General features: G+C 33.5%; 1 protein-coding gene across 1 annotated transcript in view; it reads left to right on the top strand.

The window, feature by feature from the left end:
- The window catches only part of LOC134714446 (zwei Ig domain protein zig-8-like), a 42,782-nt gene extending 16,855 nt beyond the window's left edge, over positions 1–25,927 (top strand). The window contains exons 2-7 of the mRNA XM_063575688.1: positions 18,423–18,538; positions 20,501–20,714; positions 21,452–21,475; positions 24,006–24,308; positions 24,908–24,931; positions 25,223–25,927. Of these exons, the coding sequence (XP_063431758.1) occupies positions 18,423–18,538; positions 20,501–20,714; positions 21,452–21,475; positions 24,006–24,308; positions 24,908–24,931; positions 25,223–25,356 (815 nt within the window). The 3' untranslated portion in view covers positions 25,357–25,927. The remainder of the gene's footprint in view (positions 1–18,422; positions 18,539–20,500; positions 20,715–21,451; positions 21,476–24,005; positions 24,309–24,907; positions 24,932–25,222) is intronic.
- Positions 25,928–26,590: the final 663 nt, after the last annotated feature.

Below are 26,590 nucleotides of genomic sequence, written 5' to 3'. Positions count from 1 at the left end.
AAAATAAATCCTACTTCAGCTGTCAAAGTATCCGTCTAGACATGCATGGAAAACAAATGAAAACTAACACCTGTGGGCAAAATGATTATCATAATGTTTGTTTACAGTATCAATGACTTTTACTGTCCGTGACACAATCTTTGAAAGTATATTTGCACTTTAGTCAAACATGTTTTCATATTCGTTAATCCTGAATATCCTCCCGATGTGGATCGTTTATATTTTCGTGAATATATATTATATTTATATTGTAATATTGGTGCAATTCGTACTGTTATAAACCAAATTTAATATTTTTATACATGTATTAGGGGCCTCGATGGCTGATGTGTCTAAGTAGTTGAAATACTGTATAAATAACCTGTTAACACTGAGGTTGTGAGTCGAACTATAGCAGATGCGAGTCTACGTTCTTAACTTACTGGCGTTGTCAGATTTCCTACAGAAGGAGTCTACATTCTAAACTTACTGGCGTTGTCAGATTTCCTACAGAAGGAGTCTACATTCTTAACTTACTGGCGTTGTCAGATTTCCTACAGAAGGAGTCTACATTCTTAACTTACTGGCGTTGTCAGATTTCCTACAGAAGGAGTCTACATTCTTAACTTACTGGCGTTGTCAGATTTCCTACAAATGCGAGTCTACATTCTTAACTTACTGGCGTTGTCAGATTTCCTACAGAAGGAGTCTACATTCTTAACTTACTGGCGTTGTCAGATTTCCTACAGATACGAGTCTACATTCTTAATTTACTGGCGTTGTCAGATTTCCTACAGAAGGAGTCTACATTCTTAACTTACTTGCGTTGTCAGATTTCCTACAGAAGGAGTCTATACATTCTTAACTTACTGGCGTTGTCAATTTTCCTACAGAAGGAGTCTACATTCTTAACTTACTGGCGTTGTCAGATTTCCTACAGATGCGAGTCTACATTCTTAACTTACTGGCGTTGTCAGATTTCCTACAGAAGGAGTCTACATTCTTAACTTACTGGCGTTGTCAGATTTCCTACAGAAGGTGTCTACATTCTTAACTTACTGGCGTTGTCAGATTTCCTACAGAAGGAGTCTACATTCTTAACTTACTGGCGTTGTCAGATTTCCTACAGATGCGAGTCTACATTCTTAACTTACTGGCGTTGTCAGATTTCCTACAGAAGGAGTCTACATTCTTAACTTACTGGCGTTGTCAGATTTCCTACAGAAGGAGTCTACATTCTTAACTTACTGACGTTGTCAGATTTCCTACAAAGGAGTCTACATTCTTAACTTACTGACGTTGTCAGATTTCCTACAGAAGGAGTCTACATTCTTAACTTACTGACGTTGTCAGATTTCCTACAGAAGGAGTCTACATTCTTAACTTACTGACGTTGTCAGATTTCCTACAGAAGGAGTCTACATTCTTAACTTACTGACGTGGTCAGATATCCTACAGAAGGTCGATGGTTCTGTCCGGATTCCAGCTTGAAGGACGCTTCCGGGTGCGGGAATTTCTCGCCTTTCCGGATTCCAGCTTGAAGGACGCCTCTGGGTGCGGGAATTTCTCGCCTTTCCGGATTCCAGCTTGAAGGACGCTTCAAGGTGCGGGAATTTCTCGCTACATTGAAGACCTGTTGGTGACCTTCTGCTGTTGTTTTTTTCTATGGTTGGGTTGTTGTCTCTTTGACACATTCCCCATTTCCGTTCTCAATTTTATTCTCCACCAATGAAACTGACCGCCATTTTCTACATAAGAAAATGCCTGTACTAAATCAGGAATATGTGAGTTGAATTTCGAGGAAAGTTCTAAACGGAAAGTCCCTAATTGAATATGAAAATCTAAATCTCAAACACAGCAAACAACTGTCGTACTCCTGACTTGGTACAGGCATTTCAATGTTGAAAATGGCGGATTACGTCTGGTTTTAAAAACAAACTTACTTAATTTTTGCTGTGATTTAAAATGTAATTTACTTAGTTGGTAAATGTACGATATAGAAGTAATTGTTTTAACAATATGACTATGAGGTGAGTATTTAGACAATCAACAATAGAGAGTTATTTAAAAAAACCTAAACTAAACAATGAAGTCACTAGTTCGACAACAGACAGTTTTATAAAAACGAAATTAAACAATGAAGTCAGTAGTTAGAAAACAGTGAGTTATCAAAAGTAACACCAGACAATGAAGTCAGTAGTTAGAAAACAATGAGTTATCAAAAGTAACACCAGACAATGGAGTCAGTAGTTAGAAAACTTATTCATCGCCCTTGATACAAACATCAATCATAACATTGGTCAACTGGGAATCGTGTTCTGTATTTCATTAACGAAGCCATCCTTTTAAATTATTGTGTGAAACATCAGATAAAATAACCGATACCTTTGAGATCATGGCCATTACAAAAAAGAATATGATAAGCTTTCACATTTTACAAATAGATTTTCCGTAGAAATGTTAAATGAATAATACAATCATATAAATTTAACTCAATGTACTACCAGACAACATCAAATATATATGCATGATAAGAAAATAAATACAATTATAGATATACTATATCATTGCCTTCACACTTGACTGACCTCTTGAGTGAAACATAAAATATATAGCATCATTTGATCGATGATAACTCTTTGCTTTAATCGAAATTTAATCTCTTGCAAAATATAAAACTGATGACTATATATATCACTTTTACAGTTACATAATGTACCTACATTAAACATCATATTTATATTGACCTACAAATAAGTAATATATCACTTGAACATCTACATTATAATATTTTAAGAAAGACTGCCCTGATATACCCCAATAACACTCAAATGTTTCTTTACAAAAATACAAATGAAAGTGATTGCAATAAAATGTACTGCAAATTTTAACTTAGAAATTCACATCCCAGCAACCTAATGTACTTTACAACACTAATAAAAAGGAAACACTCTAGCAACATAATTTATCACCAAGAAACATAATATATATTAAGAGACACCACTTTACCACACAACGTACTCAAAACCACACATAAATATATAAGTAAAAACAAAATATAAGTAACCACGCACCACAATATAGCCCAAACAACGTTTAAAAACGACAGTACCTAAGCAAAGCAGTGTACCTCTGACCACATTAAAAACAGCGCACAGGCAACGCATTGTACCTCTAACCATATATAAAACAGCACTAAGCAACGCAGTGTAATTTTGACCACATGTAAAACAGCACCCAGGCAACGCAGTGCACCTCAAACCACATTAAAGCTACACTTAAGCAACGCAATGTTCCTCTGACAACGTTTAAAACAGCACTCAAGCAACGCAGTGTACCTCTGACCAAATATAAAACGGCACCCAGGCAATGCAGTATACCTAAAACACCATGAAAAACAGCACTCAAGCAACGCAATGTACCTCTGACCACATATAAAACAGCACTTAAGCAAAGAAGTGTACCTCAATACACCTTTAAAGCTACACCCAAGCAACGCAGTATACCTCATACAACATATAAACAGCACTCAAGCAACGCGTTGTACCTCTGACCACATATAAAACAGCACCCATGCAACGCATTGTATCTCACACCACATAAAAACAGCACTCAAGCAACGCATTTTACCTCTTTAAACATATTTAACAGCACAAAGACAACGCGTTGTATCTCAAACAAGATATAAACAGCACTCAAGCAACGCGTTGTACCTCTGACCACATATAAAACAGCACCCAGGCAACGCATTGTATCTCACACCACATAAAAACAGCACTCAAGCAACGCATTTTACCTCTTTAAACATATTTAACAGCACCAAGACAACGCGTTGTATCTCAAACAAGATATAAAACAGCACTCAAGCAACGCGTTGTACCTCTGACCACATATAAAACAGCACCCAGGCAACGCTTTGTACCTCATCCACATATACAACAGCACTCAAGCAACGTGTTGTACCTCATTCACATATAAAATAGCACTCAAGCAACGCATTGTACCTCTTTCAACATATTAAACAGCATCAAGACAACGCGTTGTATCTCAAACAAGATATAAAACAGCACCCAGGCAATGCGTTGTACCTCTGACCACATATAAAACAGCACTCAACCAACACAGTGTACCTCTGACAACATATAAACAGCACCCAGGGGGGCGCATTGTACCTCATCCACATAAAACGGCACATGCCATTTTGGAATACAAGCAAAGACTGCTCGGTTAGGTGTCATCATCAAAACATTCATTTAAACAAGCAGATCTTATTTAACAACGAACAAAAAAACTATTTATGCATTGTGAAATATAATGGACAATATTTCAAATTAGCTCGTGTTAACCATTATGCCGCAAAACTTTTACAATGTTTTCCCATTATTTCTCTGGTCAATGTCAGAGTGATCATTTTAGAAATACGTTTATATAGTTTGTCTTAAAACTGATAATAACCTGATTGTACCGATCAACATTGTTTACGTCAGACAGATCCGTATTGGAATGTTAATATGCTTATCAAAGCAAACACTAAGATCTTTATTGCGATATATCGATGATATGAAGAATAAGACGGTATAAATATATTACTTGAACAGGTCAACTTTATAATTTTTGTCCAAATTAACAATATCAATAAACAGAAGTCTGTAGGTCGCGTGCAGTGGAAGTATACAATCATGGATTTTGCAAGTCTGTAGATTAATGAAGGTTTTATAGCAAAAGGTCTTACAGTTACACATTTCTTTATTTCTTGTAAAGAAAATGTACGTTCACTTACATTCAGATCAGGAATTACATTCCACATACACAAATTTTCAAAGAAAAAACTCCTATGGAAATGTAACAACTCTAGATAACTTCAAGATCGAATATATATATAAGACACTTCTTTCAATAAAGGGCTATAACCTTTTCTTATAAATAGAATAGATATATATAAAACTTCTAGATTTTGTATGCATATTTGCGTTTAGATGTGTGTGACCACTTTACGACAGATGAACTTCATGGAATAGGCAAACATCAAAATTCATATATTCTTCGTCTCAAGTTTAACCCAAAGATGTAAGATCTGCAAATTTAATTTTTGTGATTTTAGTTTTTCGCTCAGCTGGATTCGAAAGCCTGTTTCTGAGACTGTGAGGCAATTCCATCAGCACTGTGTTCAGACCACTAGAGTAACTAAGCTTTAAATAGTCGAGTTAATTCATTCCTAGTTGGATTTATCTAGGGATGTAACACGATTTAAACCCTTACTCGTCGGATTTATCTAGGGATGTAACACGATGTAAGCCCTTCCTAGTCTGATTTATCTAGGGATGTTACACGATGTAAGCCCTTCCTAGTCGGACTTGTCTAGGGATGTAACACGATTTAAGCCATTCCTCGTTGGATTTATCTAAGAATGTAACACGATTGAATCCATTCCTCGTTGGATTTATCTAGGGATGAATCACGATTCAAGCCCTTTCTCGTCGGATTTAACTAGGGAAGTAACACGATTTAAGCCATTCTTAGTGTCGGATTTATCTAGGGATGTAACACGATTTAAGCCCTTCCTAGTCGGATTTATCTAGGGATGTAACATGATTTAAGCCATTCCTAGTCGGATTTATCTAGGGATGTAACATGATTTAAGCCATTCCTAGTCGGATTTATCTAGGGATGTAACACGATGTAAGCCCTTCCTAGTCGGATTTATCGAGGGATGTAACACGATTTAAGCCATTCCTAGTCGGATTTATCGAGGAATGTAACACGATGTAAGCCATTCCTAGTCGGATTTATCGAGGAATGTAACACGATTTAAGCCATTACTAGTTGGATTTATCGTGACACGATATAAGCCATTTATAGTCGGATTTATTTAGGGATGCAAACAACTTTTGTCCGTCGTAAAGGATAACAAGTTTACATTTTTGTACTTACCATGGCGCCACTTCAAATTTTAATGTTCTTGTATAAGTTATTATATGTCTTAATTATAATTTGTGACCACTTTACGACAGACGTTCTCCATCGAACAACCTGTGGATATACAATATATAATTTTCAATATCTTGACCCTAAACAAAAACTGATATGGTTAATGAATAATGAAGATGAGAATTTATTATCAGAATTATGCATGTTCATTAAGAAATATGAAAAGTTTTAATGGGATTTATTTCCCTCTACTACTTGTAATTTGAACTTTATATTTTCTCCATAGTGATTTCTAGAGCACCGTCCCTTGATGAATATTGTCCAGTAGCAATGTTAACCCTTGCTGTTGTACATTAGTCATGAGGAGAATCACTATTGGAGTAATCTCATGTATCTGTAGCTAGTTCTGAAGGATCCCCCCTTGATGACCTTTGCATTGTTGTGATGAAGTCCCTCACTACTGTGCACTGGTCATGAGGAGAACTACTGCAGATTGAGATACTATATTCCCGGTTCTATTTTTGCTATTTTTTTTAGTTTCCGTATTTTAAAATAAACTAAATATCATATCCTTTTAATATCAAATCGGCCTCATTGCACTCAATGTCTCTTACTATAATTATATCCTACATTGCTCATATTATCAATTTATTATTTGTGTATTACTTATTGTGTATTTCACTAATGTTTATATAATCATTGTATTATGATGTTTTTGTATCTTGCCTGACAAGGGCCCATGATTGGAAAAAATAAAATAATGTCTAATGTCTATACAAAGCTAACACTCCTCTTAAGATACAATGTACCGGTATATGTCAGTTTAAAAATAATAACGCTGATGCAGTTACTAAATTAAATCGTTTTATACCAAAAGAAGAAACTGCACAATCACGCGATACCTCTTACGATCAAGACCTGCTAGTGAAAATATCACCTTTCAAATAAAAGAGGGTCAAACAAAGGGAGAGATATTGGATGCATCAGCTACATACTCTATACTCTACATAGATATGATGGAGTTAATGAGAGATATCAGAAAACGTTCGAAACACAAAAAATGAAAGGAGTAGGTTCAGTAAGACCCCGTTATGGTCCCAAAATATAGCAGCTTTATAAAATTGTGAAAATGTAATCCTTAAGCTATTTATTGGAAAGTAGAATGCTTCTGCTACACAAATATGGGCTGTTTATGACATAACAATGCACATATATCGGGTACTAAAATCATTAAGTCATGCTAAATTAATGAAATCTGCACAATTTTAGCATTTTAGTTAAATTTTAGACGGTTTCCGTCTTTTAAAATAAAAGTGGCCGCATTCGTGTTCATTCATAAAATTGAAATACAAGTTGTATTTGATGATAATACATAACATATAAAAAGGTTGAGGATGAACACGGATGCGGCCACTTTTATTTTTGACAAAAACATCTGAAAAGTGACGAATTTTGGCATACAGTATTTGATAGATTTTTCATATTTAAGCTTGAATCGGAGCATTTTTAATTATTTAATCAGTTAAAATATTTCACATAAACTAATTAAATCAATTGAAATACACACTTAAGTGTTTAAAAAGTGTCTAAAATATTTCATTAGAAGAACCTGAAATTTGAGATCAAAATCGGCCCTTACCGGACCTACTCCTTTGAATAGTATTTAACTAACACAGTTATTTGTTTATGAGTCTACAATATACGAATCGTGTTGTTCTATAAGCTGCTGCAAAAATATTATAAAGGACATGTACAATAAGCTACAAAAAAATTCTGAACAGCATCCGATTTAACCTGGATGGCTGCACGGGCCTAATTATAATTATAGCCAACGATAAATCTTACGGGTGGTGGATCATGTACTTATGATAATAAGCAAGTCGTCCAGTGTATCATATCGCCAAAGTAACAATAAAATCAAATCATGATTTTTTTTTTAACATTTCGAAAAACCAATATCCTTCATCAGTGAGATAAACAATATTAGGTCAATGTTATAAAAATACAAACTTTTTTTACCGGTACTTTTTTGTATTCGGCACAACACTTGGGAAGAGCTCAGTAACATTTCAGACATTGACCTAATACTGTATATATATATATTACAATATGTTTGTTAAACAGAAACACCATTTAACATCCAACTAAAAAACCATCTGTCATGTTATGCAAAAGAAAGAAACTGTCCATTTACAAGACACCTTTTAAGAGTAGGACATGATTTTGAAAACGTCACATTTCAAATCATTGAGAAAAATTAAAATTGGGATAAACAAGGACGAAACTTTTTAATGTATTTATTAGCGTGATTAATTTATATAATTTTAATTCAGTAACTGTATCAGTTTATTTTCACAAACTGATCCACGCTTAAATAGATTGAAGACAAGACAATATTTTATTTGAATGTTGATTGTTGCTATTTTTAGACATATATATTTCTTAGCTTATTTTCAATAGGAATATTTGCTGAGTATAATTTTTGTTATATGATATGCCAATGTGTTACAGTTGAAATCACTGCGGAATAATTTGAGCTATTAACTTTAGTGTAATTACGTTTTGTTGGTCTAACATAATTCAATTTAGGTGTCTTCGAATTGTAGTTCTGTTAAAGGAAAGTTGATAAATGTTTTCAGCTTCAAGAATATCGGAAATAGCTTAAGCAAATGATACATAACTGTGCAGTATTTGTGAATTCATATTAAAGAATTTACCAAGAACTGTCAGTCACGAGGAAACAGTAATTTAATATCTGGAAATCAAGTGTCAAGTAATCAAAGACGTGAAGGAATATCCTTACACACTGGATAATATCTTTAATACTCAAACGGTTCATTTATTTTTACAACTTTCCAAAGGAATCCCAAGGGTATATCTATTGATCATACTTTATCTGTCTGTGGGGTACAATTCAAGGGTAAGGGGGTATTTTTAAATATACAGAATGTATAAATACGATTGACAAGACTTTAAGTTAGTGCAGTCGGAGTGGGAATCTGAGTTGATTTCCATTTCTAAGATGGAACATTCCAGCATATGGAGTGCATATCTCTAAGTTGAAACGATATTTTCCAGAGCTTGAGATTTGTGTAACCTGACCATCTTGATAGTGTGTTGCTGTTAACAAAGAAGCTATATTAATTTACTGTTTATAGATATAGAAGACGGGGTATGTGTTCCAAGGAGACATTTTTTTTTTTTATCAAAATCACAATTTATAAAAGTAAATCATTATAGATCAAGGTACGGTCTTCAACACAGAGCCTTGACTCACACTGAACAGCAAGCTATAAAGGTCCCCACAATTACTAGTGAAAAACCATTTGAACGGGAAAACCAACGGTATAATATATATATAAAAAAACGAGAACCACATCAACAAACGACAATTAGTCTGTTTTTATTGATATCCATTTGACGTGGTTCGGTACTTGTACATCCCGTCTTTGTGGTTTTGTTCTATGATAATCTCGATGATAATATTCGTGTTATTGTCATTCAATTATACTAAAGTGCGTTGTCTATATGCCTTATTTTGTTTCTTTGATACATATGACGTGGCTTTGTACTAATACATCCCAATATTATTCTATTTTAAAACATTTTTGTATTCTTGTATTTATTGTTAATGTGTTTGTCTATATGAAATTTTAATTTTCTTAGATGCATACTACGTTCTCTGTACTTATACACCTCTTCATGTCTTTATATTTTGCTGATATGCATGTGTATATGCTATTTTGTGCTTCTTAATTACATATTTGTTTATTTTCGTAATGATTAGGATTATAGCTCTACATTATACGTTGACTACTGTACCCAAATTTTGACACTTTTTAGCTCACCTGGCTCAAAGGGCCAAGTGAGCTTTTCTCATCAATGGGCGTCCGTCGTCCGTCGTCGTTACATTTTACAAAAATCGTCTACTCTGAAACTACTAGTACTTGACCAAATGTAACCAAACTTATTATTGGGGTATCTAGTCTAAAAATAAGTCCGGTGACCCAGCCAACCAACCAAGATGGCCGTCATGGCTAAAATAGAACATAGGGTTAAATGCAGATTTTGACTTTTATTTCTAAAACCAAACCATTTAGAGCAAATCTGACCTTGTGTAAACATGTTTATCTGGTGAAGAATTTTCAGATGAATCAGACAACCCGTTGTTGGGTTGCTGCCCCTGAATTGATAATTTTAAGGAAATTTGCAGTTTTTCGTTTTTACCTTGAATATTTTTTTTAAAATAGAGATAAACTGTAAACAGCAATATTGTTCAGGAAAGTAAGATCTACACATAATGTGTACTTTGTCAGTGTTTGTCATTCACTTGGGATGCTGTCTCAGTGGTGTATGGTGTATATGTTTATCATACACTTGGGTTACTGTCTCAGTGGTGTGTGTTGTCTATGTTTGTCATTCACTTGGGTTGCTGTCTCAGTGATGTATGGTGTATATGTTTATCATACACTTGGGTTGCTGTCTCAGTGGTGTATGATGTCTATGTTTGTCATTCACTTGGGTTGCTGTCTTAGTGGTGTATGGTGTATATGTTTGTCATTCACTTGGGTTGCTGTCTCAGTGGTGTATGGTGTCTATGTTTGTCATTCACTTGGGTTGCTGTCTCAGTGGTGTATGGTGTATATGTTTGTCATTCACTTGGGTTGCTGTCTCAGTGATGTATGGTGTATATGTTTGTCATTCACTTGGGTTGCTGTCTCAGTGGTGTATGGTGTCTATGTTTGTCATTCATATGGGTTGCTGTCTTAGTGGTGTATGGTGTATATGTTTGTCATTCACTTGGGTTGCTGTCTCAGTGGTGTATGGTGTCTATGTTTGTCATTCACTTGGGTTGCTATCTCAGTGGTGTATGGTGTCTATTTTTGTCATTCACTTGGGTTGCTGTCTCAGTGGTGTATGGTGTCTATTTTTGTCATTCACTTGGGTTGCTGTCTCAGTGGTGTATGGTGTCTATGTTTGTCATTCACTTGGGTTGCTGTCTCAGTGGTGTATGGTGTATATGTTTGTCAATCATTTGGGTTGCTGTCTCAGTGATGTGTGATGTCTATGTTTGTCGTTCATTTTGCTTAAAGGTCGTCATATTAGAATAACACGAGTCGAAATAAATGTAATCAACCTAACTAAATGTAATTAATCCGAAATACATGTAATCAATCTAAATTCTTATATCACGACCTATTATCGTCAACCAGTATAATCACAATATATCTACCTTTAAATTAGCGCAAAAGCGGCGAAACACAAAAACGGCTGTTCCGCATGTTAAAGCTTTGTACGCCCTACATATAATATTACTTATATTATCAAAATTTGGTAAAACAGAACAGCAATAAACAGTCACGTTTGTATAGGGCTTTCACGGTTAACAAAATACCGAATTTGTCCTATTCAAATCAAAATAATGTATGGCAGCCGTTAATTTGTTTGCATTTAACCATGGGTTGGGCATTTTTTAAGAGGGATAAAATAAGAATATAAATACCCAACCCATGGCTAAATGAAAACAAATCTACGGCTGCCATGAACTATTTCTTAAATACAATATGTAAATGTATATATACACTAGCACACACCTATCGCGGGTCCGTGACTGAATTAAAGTATATAACTATGCGTAAGCCTTATTTTAGTATTGGTATTGTCATCTAATAAAGTAATGCAGGTTATAAGATATACAGTTTATCTGCGTTCAAATCTTCCTGTTTGAGCCCGTCGACCTGGAACTTATCAATTATTGGTAATATTAATTATTTGGAAAATAAAAGGTCCTGGAATGAAGTATTTTTTAATCAACAGCATTGTCCTATATCATTTATAAATAAAGTTGGAGTTTTGATTCGTTGTTTTATGTCATGTCCGCTAACAAATTGGAAACTGTACCTAAACGCCTTATTTTAAGTCCAGATTTTTAGTATTCGTATTGTTATCGTCGAGAGTCTTACTGATTAAAATGCCACAAAAGGGAACAATTTGACAATGATTGAATTTAGTAAAGTCAACCCTGTGATTATGACCCGTGTATACAGCAAATTCCTAAATACATCGTTTGGTGGTGCGTCTGTCAGATGCGGAACGTACAGATAAGGTAATAGGTAACAAGTTAATATATTACTGGTATCGGTATCGGATTGGACCCGGAACTTGTTAATTATTGGCAATATTAATTATGTGGAAAACTAAAGGGTCTGGAGTGGTGTAATTTTTAATATACACCATTGTCCTATATTAGCTACAATGTATATACAAAGTTGAATTCTTTGATTTGTCGTTTTTACCTCATGACGGCTGACAAATTGGACCTCGTTATTTTAGTATTATAGATAGGTGTATAAAAATTGGGATATGTGGTAGGATTGACAATTAGACAAATATCCATTGGTTAGTTACAAAGATACGTCGATGTAAAAAAAAAGTTATAATTCACCATACGACCCTTAACAATGAGCAAAACCAGTTTCCATAGTAAGATAGAAAATCAACCAACATGACAAAATAAGAAAAAAATAAACCAATAGCCTAATAACAACGATAATTTGTTTTTCTCGTGTTTTAATATTTTTTCTCGACTTTTGTATCTTTGAAAGATACCTTTAAGCCTACAACAAACAAATCATCTGTTTCCAATGATATGTTGGCAAAGGTGATACATGCCTGACGAATCTTTACCATGCATTAAATGAACCTATTGGCCAACAGATTCTGTACTCATATTAAAAGAATAGTTTTCTTTCAATACGAATTATAGAAAGTTCTAGGTAAATGTCAATGAGACATAACCACTTCACACGAGTGTACCAGAATACATTTTGACTACATGTATACATTCTACAAAGACAATAGTACATGCATCGATTGTACAAAACCATGTGTATGAAAGACGTAGTATGATAGCATTTTGCACGTCTAAATACGAATTAACAAGCATTCCAGTGAAAGCCGTAGAAAGAAGTATATCTAATATTCTGACGCAACAACTGTATATGTAATCTTCGGACGCAACAACTTTATATGTAATCTTCGTTTTATTCTAATTCCCGATTTAACAAGGGTGAGGTATGGAACGCCGTAGCTGCCTTATGTGTTCTTGTTTTTAGATACGCTTATACTTTTCAATATATGCACGTAGTTTTTCTATATATGCACATACTTTTTCTCTATATGCACATAGTTTACTTTATATGCACATAGTTTACTTTATATGCACATAGTTTTTCTATATATGCACATAGTTTTTCTATATATGCACATAGTTTTACTATATATGCACATACTTTTTCTCTATACGCACATACTTGTTCTCTATATGCACATAGTTTACTTTATATGCACATAGTTTTTCTCTATATGCACATCTGTTACTTATTCGTTTTTAATGCGCGGAGTATACGGTTGCACTTTGAATTAAATCGTTTTTCAAATGTGTTCATGTCTCTGGTGGTAACAATGTGTTCTTACAGATGAAATGACCCTATAAGCGCGATTGCAACCGTTCCAGTGCTCGGTTAATACCCTGTTACTTATTCACTTATAATACGTTTGTTGTACGTTGCACCTTTAAAAAAAAATCAATTGTGCCCATGTCTCTTGGTGTAACAATGTGTTCTTAGAGATGAAATGACCCTATTAGCGCGCATGTACCCGTTCCAGGGCTCGGCTAATACCCTGTTACCTATTCGTTAATTATTCGCGTATAATACATTTTTTTATACGTTGCACCTGTTAGGAAAGGATTTTCAATTGTGTTCATGTCTCTGATGGTATAAACAATGTGTTCTTAAAGAGGAAATAACCCTATTACTGCGTATGTACCCGTTCCAGCGCTCGGTTAATACCCTGTTACCTATTCGTTACTTATTCGCTTATAATACGTTTGTAATACTTTTTATGTGTAGTGTAGTATGTTCAGACTTATTTTTGTTTGTACGTTTTGGATGATTTTTTTTAAATATTCCATGTGTAATGGCAGTGTAAACATTCAGAGTTTGAATTTATTAGAATAGTAAATTTGACATTTAAGAGAAAGCTGCACTTGTCACAAAGCTGCCACCAAAAAATAGGGACATTGCTTTCATCTACAATTTTCTCTGACAATGATAAATGTTCAATAAGAAGAGCAAATTTTTATCTTTTATTCATCATATTTGATTTTCAACCATATTTGTCAGGGTTCTCCAAGGAAAATATGTGCAAAAGCAGAAACATGTAAATACTTTAATTTTATATAACAGGTAACATGTTATTTACCGAGCGCTGGAACGGGTACATGCGTGCTAATAGGGTAATTTCATCTCTAAGAACACATTGTTACCACAAGAGACATGGACAAAATTGAAAATCCTTTTCTAAAAGGTGCAACGTACAACAAACGTATTATATGTGAATAGGTAAAGAATAGGTAATGAAAAGGTAACAGGGTATTAACCGAGTGCTGGAACAGGTGCATGTGTGCTAATAGGGTCATTTCATCTCTAAGAACACATTGTTACCACAAGAGACACGGACACAATTCAAAAACCTATTTTAAAAGGTGCAACGTACAACAAACGTATTATAAGTGAATAAGTAACAGGTATTAACCGAGGTCTGGAACGGGTGCGTGCGCAATAATAGGATCATTTCATCTTTAAGAACACATTGTTACCAACAGAGACATTAACACAATTGAAAATCCTTTTCTAAAATGTGCAACGTACAACAAACGTATTAAAAGTGAATAGGTAACAGGGTATTAACAGAGTGCTGGAACTGGTGCATGCGCGCTAATAGGGTCATTTCATCTCTTAGAAAACATTAATACCACCAGAGATATGAACTTAATTGAAAACCCTTTTCTAAAAGGTTCTACGTACAACAAACGTATTATAAGTGAATAGGTAACAGGGTATTAACCGAGCGCTGGAACGGGTACATGCGCGCTAATAGGGTAATTTGACTAATTTCATTTTTTAAAACACATTGTTACCATCAAAGACACGGACACAATTGAAAATCCTTTTCTAAAAGGTGCAACGTACAACAAACGCATTATCAGTGAATAGGTAACGAATAGGTAACAGGTTAATTACCGAGCGCTGGAACGGGTACATGCGCGCTAATAGGGTCATTTCATCTCTAAGAACACATTGTTACACCAAGAGACATGGGCACAATTGATTTTTTTTTTTAAAGGTGCAACGTACAACAAACGTATTGTAAGTGAATTTGTAACAGAGTATTAACAGAGCACTGGAAAGGTTGCAATCGCGCTTATAGGGTCATTTCATCTTTAAGAACACATTGTTACCAACAGAGACATTAACACAATTGAAAATCCTTTTCTAAAATGTGCAACGTACAACAAACGTATTAAAAGTGAATAGGTAACAGGGTATTAACAGAGTGCTGGAACTGGTGCATGCGCGCTAATAGGGTCATTTCATCTCTTAGAAAACATTAATACCACCAGAGATATGAACTTAATTGAAAACCCTTTTCTAAAAGGTTCTACGTACAACAAACGTATTATAAGTGAATAGGTAACAGGGTATTAACCGAGCGCTGGAACGGGTACATGCGCGCTAATAGGGTAATTTGACTAATTTCATTTTTTAAAACACATTGTTACCATCAAAGACACGGACACAATTGAAAATCCTTTTCTAAAAGGTGCAACGTACAACAAACGCATTATCAGTGAATAGGTAACGAATAGGTAACAGGTTAATTACCGAGCGCTGGAACGGGTACATGCGCGCTAATAGGGTCATTTCATCTCTAAGAACACATTGTTACACCAAGAGACATGGGCACAATTGATTTTTTTTTTTAAAGGTGCAACGTACAACAAACGTATTGTAAGTGAATTTGTAACAGGGTATTAACAGAGCACTGGAAAGGTTGCAATCGCGCTTATAGGGTCATTTCATCTGTAAGAACACATTGTTACCACCAGAGACATGAACACAATTGAAAAACGATTTAATTCAAAGTGCAACGTATACTCCGCGCATTAAAAACGAATAAGTAACAGAGGTGCATATAGAGAAAAACTATGTGCATATAAAGTAAACTATGTGCATATAGAGAACAGGTATGTGCGTATAGAGAAAAAGTATGTGCATATATAGTAAAACTATGTGCATATATAGACAAACTATGTGCATATATAGAAAAACTATGTGCATATAAAGTAAACTATGTGCATATAGAGAAAAATTATGTGCATATATAGAAAAACTATGTGCATATATTGAAAAGTATAAGCGTATCTAAAAACAAGTACACATAAGGCAGCTACGGCGTTCCATAGTGAGGTGTTATTTACAACCGGGCATTTAACCAATCAGATTACAAAATTCTTTTTGCATAAGAAATAATAGTTGTTCTGAATACTTAAATTATCATCTTTTTGTACCTAGCCAAAAGAAATAATGCTAAATTAAAGTAAAGTGTAATACATTTATTTCAACTTTCTTCTTTCAAACAAAGGTCATACAAACTTAAATGGGAAAGGGGTGAAAAAAAACCACACGGTAATTACAATGTTGATCTGTGTTATTTTCCTAACTCGTTCGCTATGGCAGTATCTATAGTGAAGTTTTAAATATTTAAGTGGGTTTTTTTAAACAAATTTATTTCAACTTTTATTAAATTCATGAAAATATAATAGTTTGACGTCTGACATTACACGTATCCCTCTAACAACAAACTGGTACAAAGATTAAGGGATCATCAAATCAATCAGTCGATATAAAAAAAACAATGTCATGGCAAAAACGGAAAATGATGTAAAGACAAACACAACATAGAAAACTAAATACTGAACAAAACGAGTCACACCAATACTGCAAGGCTGAGCAGATCCTGCTCCACGTGTGACATCCTTTATGTTTCTCATGTAGGTACCAACCCAATGATACTGTCAGTTTCATGAAAAATAGGACAGATTGTGGTTACATGAATTGGAAAAAATCCGTCGTCATCTCTAAAACATATATTTCATAACGATCAACCAACTCGTGTTGGCGTCAGTAAAACTTTACAAAGGAACAACATCAACCACACCACTTAGAACTCTTGGTTTAAACATTCTTCATAAGAAGAAAACCTCTAAAGGAAACAACAAAACATAATAGGAAATGAAAGCTCTTGAATAACATATCGTATCGGAGATGCATACTCCATATGCATGCTACCTGCTACATATAAAACGCCGCGACTGTATCTTTTGTGTCCATTATTTCACTTAAAACTATTTATTAAAACTAGCTTCTTTTCATTCTTGCGAAGACTCATCTGTATGAAGTCTGTATCATATAAATAAATGAAACATCAATTCTTACAACTAACAGGTTATATTTACTTTTTGTTTTGTTTATTGATGTAGATGGTTTGTAGTATCTCAAACAGGTGGTGTCTCAGTTTAGTAATGCCGTGACCTTTATCACCTTAATCACTGACTATATATAATAGCATTGGTTTCGGATCTGTTTAAATTGCATTATGCCGTATAGTTGTTAAAATCAACGTCAGTTTGACTCCATTAAATTGTTGTACTATTGACATTCCCACCACGACTCCTATTGCTATATTGTGCCTTCGAAAACAGTAAAACTGCAAACATTTCAATGACGAAGGTGAACAATATTCTGTCCGATTCCATATACCACAAAACAGCGAACCAATGTTCCTATAATAAGCTGATACTATTGTCTTCTTAAAAAACCTAACAGGATAACAAATAGTGTTGAACATTACATGATAACAAATAGGGTTGAACATTACATGATAACAAATAGGGTTGAACATCCGACATGATTAAACTTGATCTGACCTCTCATTTACCAAAGATCATAATTGATCAATATGACATAAATTCATCAAAATTATATTATCTTTTTCCCAAGTTGGTATTCATAATTCTTATATCTTTCCAATGATACTAGTTATCCGCTGCTCTGGTTCCCAGGTTAATTCACATAATTGGTCTACCAAAAGTACTGCCGTTGATACCAGCAATCCTTGGCGCTGGTTCTTAAGTTGATTCATGTACAAACTGTTTTATAAGAATTATTTCCATTGATGGCAGTTATTGAATGCAACAGCTAAGTTCTTAAGTTTCCTTCCGACAGATTTGATTTTTATTAATGTTTTGTCAATTAATCTCCATGAAGCTCCTTGGTATTTAGTCCAACGCATAGTTTATCAATTATTTGAAATATATATTGTAATGTTCTCTTTTAAATAGGATTAGTTTTTCTATACATTTGATTTTATATAATCATTAATAGCAAATTGATCATTATTGATAACAGTTTATAGTATCTGTACGTATCATAGGTCAGTTTACTGTGTGATAACTTGAACATGGGGACATATTGACAATCATTATTGTTGATTGGGAATGTGTTTTATCTCTAGACTATGCCAAGTCATTCACTTGTTTCTATTGAGATAGGTAGGAACGGTCCTGTTATACCACCAACGTTTTAGTATATGTGTTTGACTCGTTTCAGGTAGGAACGGTCCTGTAATACCACCAAAGTTTTTACCTGTACCCAGACATATAACCGTCCACAGAGGGGAGACTGCAATGTTAGAATGTACTGTAGAAAACCTAGGAACTAAAAAAGTGGGTTAATTACGTATTTTTTCTTACTATTTTTAGTTATGGTATATATAAATGAAATGATATTGAAAAATTCGATTGAGTAGTGTTGAAAACAAAGTCTCTTGGTTGAATAGTTATCAAAGGTACCAGGATTACAATTTAGTACGTCAGACGCGCGTTTCGTCTAGATAAGACTCATCAGTGACGCTCATATCGAAATATTTATAAAGCCAAACAAGTCAGAACAAAGTTGAAGAGCAATTAAAATCCAAAATTCCAAAAAGTTGTGCCGAATACGTCTAAGGCAATTTATGCCTGAGATAAGAAAATTCTTAGTTTTTCGAAAAAAATTCAAAGTTTTATAAACAGGAAATTTATAAAAAATGACCACATTATTGATATTCATGTTAATACCGAAGTGTTGACTACTGGGCTGGTGATACCCCTGGGGAAGAAACGTCCACCAGCAGCGGCATCGACCCAGTGGTGTAAATAGTTATCAAAGGTACCAGAACACTTATGAAAAAGTGAAATTGAAGCCACGGCAAAGAAAACAAGTCCGTCTAGAACTTACGAGACAAATAAAAGTCCTGATACATGCATTATATACTATCTGCATTGTTATGTGTTTTATATACTATCTGCATTGTTATGTGTTTTATATACTATTTACATTATTATGTGTTTTATATACTACCTACATTATTATGTGTTTTATATACTATCTACATTATTATGTGTTTTATATACTATCTACATTATTATGTGTTTTATATACTATCTACATTATTATGTGTTTTATATACTATCTACATTGTTATGTGTTCTATATACTATCTACATTGTTATGTGTTTTATATCCTACTATCGACTTACGATCTTCTATACTCATCTCATTTTATATTGCATTTCGAGAAGCTGTCCCGTATGCTTTGGAAACCAAGTACATAAACCAATATCACATTCATCATTTTCAATCTGGTTTATATGATGTTAAAGGGGCACTAGCTACATGTACGAGATATATAAAAAATCTAAAGTTTGATTTTTGTTGTTCAATCAATAATGAAAGTGAAATAGTGAAATAACAATTCGCTTTTTGCAGCCAAAAAGGTTCAATTTCGTCAAATTACGGTTAGAAACATTGATAATTAGTGAGTCGACCTCGTTAAATCGGTATTCATGTGAACTTCAATTTAAACCCTAGCCAGATATTGACAACGCATGCATTACACGTGTACTGAATATTTAAAGAAAAAGAATGTCAACAATGAAAGTGAAACTACAGTAAATCAATTGATTACTTATTCGATGCATTTAAAATCATACTTATACGGTTTAAAGCAATGAGAAACATCTGTTTTTAATCTATAAAATAAAATCAAACAGACTTATATATGTTTCTCTTTTCTCGTTTTGTTTATATAGATTAGACCGTTGGTTTTCCCGTTTGAATGGTTTTACACTAGTAATTTTGGGGCCCTTTATAGCTTGTTGTTCGGTGTGAGCCAAGGCTCCGTGTTGAAGGCCGTACTTTAACCTATAATGGTTTAATTTTTAAATTGTTATTTGGATGGAGAGTTGTCTCATTGGCACTCACACCACATCTTCCTATATCTATTATAAAAATCCAATTGCACGTGTTTGTTTAATCTATTTATATCTTTATTTATGTTTACATCGCTTATATGGTCATCTGAGGTCAAATCGATCGTTAATTAGGTGGTGTCTTGACTAAAATACACACGAAACGAACCTATATATTATCTACCCCATGCTCTGTGAACTGTTTATTTTAGACTTTTGATAGTTTAGATAAATGTTTTACATTGTTATATCAAATATGAGAATTTTAGTGAAATCGGTGACTATGAAATTGACAGCTAGTGCCCCTTTAACTAACCTAAAAAAAGATACGTAAATGTAGTCATGACAAAAAGACCGGTTACATCATATATAACTATATGGATTGATAATTTTCAGGTTACATGGAGGAAAATTCCTTATATAACGCCAATAACAACTGGTGAACAACTATTTGCTCAAGACAATAGATTCCAGGCCAAACATATCTCATGGAAACAACAGTGGAATTTAAGTATCAAAAATGTACAGTTACATGATGCAGGGGTGTATGAATGTCAAGTTAGTGTGCGAGGGCTGATGCTCCGACAGAATATAACTTTATCTGTGATAGGTACGTTTTCAATTGACGTCAAATAGGCTCGAATCTTGCAAAATATCGTGTTATCGTTGTAGGTCTGATCTATACACAATAATAAGGTTTGAAGCTTGCTAGAAACTGTACTGCCATGATTGGGCTGCGAGCATAAACAAAGGCAATAGTAGTATACTCACTTTTGGTACATCTATTTAACTGAAACAAATCCTATCACAAACCAAAAATTGAGGGGGAAACTTTAACTATAAGAGAAAAACAACGGAACAAAAAAAACTCTGATACAAAAGCAAACCCCAACATACACAGAAACGGACTATTTGATAACAACGGTGAATGTTCTAACTTGGTACTGGACAAAAATGGTGGATTGGACCTTGATGTATCGCTAGTCAACCCTCCCGCATATGAGACAATGTTAAAATACCGATAAAATGACATACTGTTCAGGCTCGAAGTTTGCAGAATACGTTCCTGCTATGATTGGACTGATTTTAAATACACAAACATTTAAGCTGAACGTTAATTATATAAACGATAACACTTTTCAATATCTATATAATAAATAGATATAGGAAGATGCGGTGTGAGTGCCAATGAGACAACTCTCCATCCAAATAACAATTTAAAAGAAAAGTTAACCATTATAGGTCAATGTAATAAAGCCTGAACCAGAAAAGGATGGTGATGAATTTTACTTTGTCACAGTATGTAAAGTAAACAAAAAACGTTTCAATTTATTATTATCTTTTCAGATGCAATATTACCGAGAAAAGCAGGTAAAATATTTATTATTTGTTTAGTGTTTATATGGTTTCTATGTACTAGTATATATATATATATATTTATATTTATATGTAATAAACGAGTCTAAATTGAAAACTACGTTCAAACCTAAGATTGCGTTGGATAAAAACCGCAATTTTTATACGTGTGCATGTAAAACAAATTTCGTTGTAGAAGGGTCTTAATACAGCACAAACAACATTTTCCCAAATAAAAGACCAAAAAAGTGAAAAAGTATATTTAAACAAAACGCATTTGACTAACAGGTCGAACAACTGATGTTCTTTAACCCTGCTGACTGCCATGGGCGATTGCCAAATAAAATTGATCACAAGATGTAACAAAATGGATCTTAATATAAATTGAATACTAAACAGAAAACAAATAACTTGTGGCCACGATGTTATGCCACAAACATAAGGTGTCAATATTTTTGTGACCACCAGATCCGGATTCCGACAATAAATGTCTCTTCAGTGATGTTAGGGATCGAAACGGTATTTGGAAGACCATAAAAAATATACACTCATTTTTAGATATATTTATATTTATATGTAATATATATATACATATATAAACGTCTTAAAAAGTGTACACAGCAACACCAAAAACAAACAAAAAAGGTTACTATAAAACTAATTATTTACAAATATTTCGAATAACAAATATCCTTCCTCAGTAAGATTCTGATGTTAAATGAATCATCTTTTAGTCTTCTTAGATTAAACTATAACAATCTTGAAATTTATACAATAAAAAAAGGCAAACCGCACATCAGTTAAGACGCTTGCACCATTCTAAAAAGGAGTAGGTCCGATAAGACCTCTTTTTGGCCCCAAAATATAGCAGTTTTACAAAATTGTTAAAATGTAATTTTTTAGTTATTTATTATGCAGTAGAATGCTTCTGCTTCAAAAATATGGGCTGTTTTTGACAATACAATCACATATATCGGGTACAAGCACCATCAAGTCATGCCAAATTACTGAAATCTTCATAATTCTAGCATTTTAGCTAAATTTAAGACGGTTTCCGTGAAAAATGAAAGTGGCCGCATTTGTGTTCATCCTTAATATTGAAATATAAGTTGTATTTGATGATACCACACAACATATATAAAAGTAGGGGATGAACACAGATGCGGCCACTTTCATTTTTGACAAAAACCATCTGAAAAGTGACATTTTTCGGCATATTTGGAAGATTGTTCATATTTGAGCATGAATCGGATCGTTTTTCATGACTAAATAAGTTAAAATATTTTACATAAACTACCTGAATCAAATGAAAGATACACTTGAGTGTTAAAAAAGTGGTTAAAATCTTTCGTCAGATGAACCTTAAATTTGAGGCCAAAATCGGTCCTTACCGGACCTACTCCTTTGTTAAAAATGACATAGGTTATTTGGCTAATTACAACAGAGAGTTCTAATATATGCTTTAAATAAAAATAATAATGTGCGATATGAACTAGCACAATTCGAAAGCTTTAACGGTAACGACAGTAATGAAAGTACAAGAACAATTACAGTACTGAACGATCTAAATTTATAAATATTTTAAATTGACAGAATAGAGTAGTTGCAACATAGTCTGCGCAAACAAACGGCCGTTAAAACATTATAATAAGTGTTGACTAAGGTAAACTAGTTGAACGTGGCTTGGTACTTTCACATCCCTCAAAAAGTAACCGATTTAAAAGGGTATTTTCAACATATTTATTTTATAGTTGAGTAAGGTTAAAAAATAGAAACAGAGGCTGTCATAATAATTAATATAATCTAAATATGCAGCACTGCACGAAGTCGACCTACATCTTTTCATTTATCCCGTTTGGTGCCAAAATTGTTAATTTTCGTATTCAAACCTTTCCCCGAGCATATCCTCCCTAGACCAAGCAGAGTTGTGGGCAATGATTGTAATGGTCAGTCGATTGAAATCTGCCTCAGTGTGGCCAGGGAATCTCAAATGTCGACTGAGAGGGAGGTCTTGCTTACATTGGTAGTCGCTACGATGACCGTTCATTCGTTTGTGAAACTGCTGTTCTGACTTGCCAACATACTGTTTACCACATTTACACTGTAAGTGCAAAACATTTGAAGTCTTGCAATTTACATTGTAAAATATGGTGTTTTCTGTACCAGTGGAGTGACTGTTAAAAGTCTCGGTATCCAGTATTCGTTTGCAAGTCGAACATCGTTTTCTCCCACAAACCTAGCAAGAACCCACAGATGAAGAGCCTGCTTGAGAGGATAAATCAGCTTTCACCAGCAAGTGAATAATTTCTCAGTATATTTTACTTTAAAATATAACGTTAATAGTTAATTCAGAACTCGAGTTACTTAATTATAAAAACTATCACAGTTAAATTGCTGTAAACCCGTTACTTTCATTGTCTTTTGGTATACAAGGAATATATATACGAGTAACGGCTCCGCAGTTTAGCAGTTATTTAGTCTGATCTAGGCAGAAAAATTCTTTCACATTTCTATAGTAATTTTGTGCATATATTTTTCTTTTCAGAAATAAGAATATCCGGAACGGAGTTTCCAGAAAAAGGAAGTTCTATAAAACTATTTTGTAATGCCACGGGTACTCCGAACCCTCCCGATGATATTCAATGGTTTAAAGACGGAGAAAAACTTTTTTCAGACCCATATGAAAAAATATACATTAAAAAGCATTATGCACGTAATGCTGGTGTATTAACTAGTTCTTTAGAAATAAAAAGTTCGAAACTTGACGACAATGGGACCTACATCTGTCGAGCCACAAGTCACAGTCAAGATGACCTTATTACTAAGATGAAGGTCAATGTGTTAAGTGGTAAGTTCATTTGTCTCATTACTAAGACGAAGGTCAATGTGTTAAGTGGTAAGTTCATTGGTAGATAAAGTTTAGGCAACGTTATTTTACACAATTCATGTTCATCGTTAAGTAACATAGGTAAAAATAAAAATATGCACTAATGAAAATAAAAATGCACAACATCAATTTTTTTATTTATTAATACTATAGTAATACAAGTAAAAAAAAAACAACACCAAATGGAATACTTAAAGATTGAGCGACATGACGCACATCTGCCGTTTTCATTTAAATGATTAAATCTATTTTTGCGCATTCATTTTTGTCGATGATCTGCATGTATTATCTGCAGCTATATTGATTATAACACTTTTAACATCTGCTTCATCACTTTTCGATAAATTCAAATGTAAAAGCCATTACCATTATCAAAACTCTGAACGCAATAAAAAGATGAAATACTAATGGAGTATGCATCTTTAGACATCACATACTAATGGGATATGCATCTTTAACCATCAAATCGTATGTAGCTATTATCAACCCTGAAAGTTAAAGTTAATTGATTAAATGTATTTGATACGACATAACTAGAACTTGATATTTTATTCTTACAGCTGGTTCCAACTATGCAAAAAGAGGTAAGTGACGAAATAACTAATTAAGTAAGACACCTTTGCTATCATTGTCACTTTAATAACAATTTAGGAGAGACACTACTTTTGTTATCTCTTACATACACATTAGGTAAGACACTACAGTATGTCATTTGAATAAGAAATCAGTTGAAAAAGGCTTAACTCATCAGATGGACAAACATACAATTTAACGTGGCCGCTAGGCCACAGCAACTTACAACTAATAAAAAATTCATGCATCTAAGTACACTTATAATGATATTGTTTAGGTTCATTTATTTTGATACATTGTAGGTACACTTAACCACACAACAAGGCCAGAAAGTGTAGACCCTCGTGATGCAGCCAGATTTTTAAGTTCAACAGCTGGATTAATTTGTACTGTCCTATTCCTTCAAGTTATATTACACGTTGGTGTGTTATCATGATAGTTAGACCACCGGGGTTAGACCACCGTCCATAAACAGATCTTTCTTTGACTCTGGTCGCTGGTGTTGTATAAAACGGGTTTATTTGTAACACATCAACACTCTATATTTTGACAATTTGCTTGTAAGCATTTCAATAGGACGTGTAGTTTAATAGATACAGTACAACGCAGCAATCATAATGGTCATGGCATAGTTCTAAACAGGAAGTGAAAGTACGCATGTCGTATATAACAATTCTGTGAAGATTTATTTTTTACAAATTAAGTGCATCATACTTTATTCTACATTTGTAGTCTGTTTATAAATAGTTTAAGATTGAACAAGACTGCGTGCGCATATCAATGTTTATAAATAGTTTAAGATTTAACAAGACTGCGTGCGCATAACAAAACTCATTATATGTTATTATTGTAACAATTTCTGCATTTGCTTAATTTTGAAACAAAGTTAAATATTATATTTGTCGATTAACAACTCATTACATGTACCATATTAAATAACATTTGCTTATTCATTTTCATGTCACAAAATGTTTATATGCATTAAGTTAAAATGTAATACTTACTTTTTTCTTATGTAAATACTTTTCAAATGTCCATAGCTTTATTGCTTCACATTATTAACACTTTTATATAGTTCGTAAAATACAAACATGATTGAGGGTTAAATGGCAAGAAAAAAAAAACAACACCAAATGCTAAAATCAAAATACCAATGTCATAACTACCCCAACGTCATAATATCTAATGAAAACAACTTAAGAAATTAACTTATATTTGCTGACATCAAGAAGTAAATGCAGGATCTTTAACTTTAATATTAGTCTTTTTTTCACTATTAACCTTTTATTGTAAAGTTAGTAATTTCGTACGTACTTGGCTTATAAATAACCTTGCACATTGAGTCTTTTTTTTATATGATAAATCAATGTCATATTTTCTGATCCTGTGTTAGGAAAAATTACTGATATTATTTTTCTTGTAAGGATTTATAAACCTTCAGGAAGTTAACATAATTCTTTTAATTTATAAAAAAAGGAGAGAAATAAATGATTGTAGAATAAGTGGAAATTAATAGTGCGTTTATATTAATTAAACAAATAAAGGTTATTTACAAGCTAAGGGTAAAAAAAGATTAACATAATATGATGTTGTCTTAGATCCATTTGTATAAGCCATATCAACACAACTTACTTGAAATGCAACGATGTCCACCGTATGTTAAGACTATT

This window comes from Mytilus trossulus, chromosome 4 (genome assembly GCF_036588685.1).
Source record: "Mytilus trossulus isolate FHL-02 chromosome 4, PNRI_Mtr1.1.1.hap1, whole genome shotgun sequence".
Classification (NCBI taxonomy): Eukaryota; Metazoa; Mollusca; class Bivalvia; order Mytilida; family Mytilidae; genus Mytilus; species Mytilus trossulus.
This window is presented reverse-complemented; position numbering and strand designations above follow the sequence as displayed.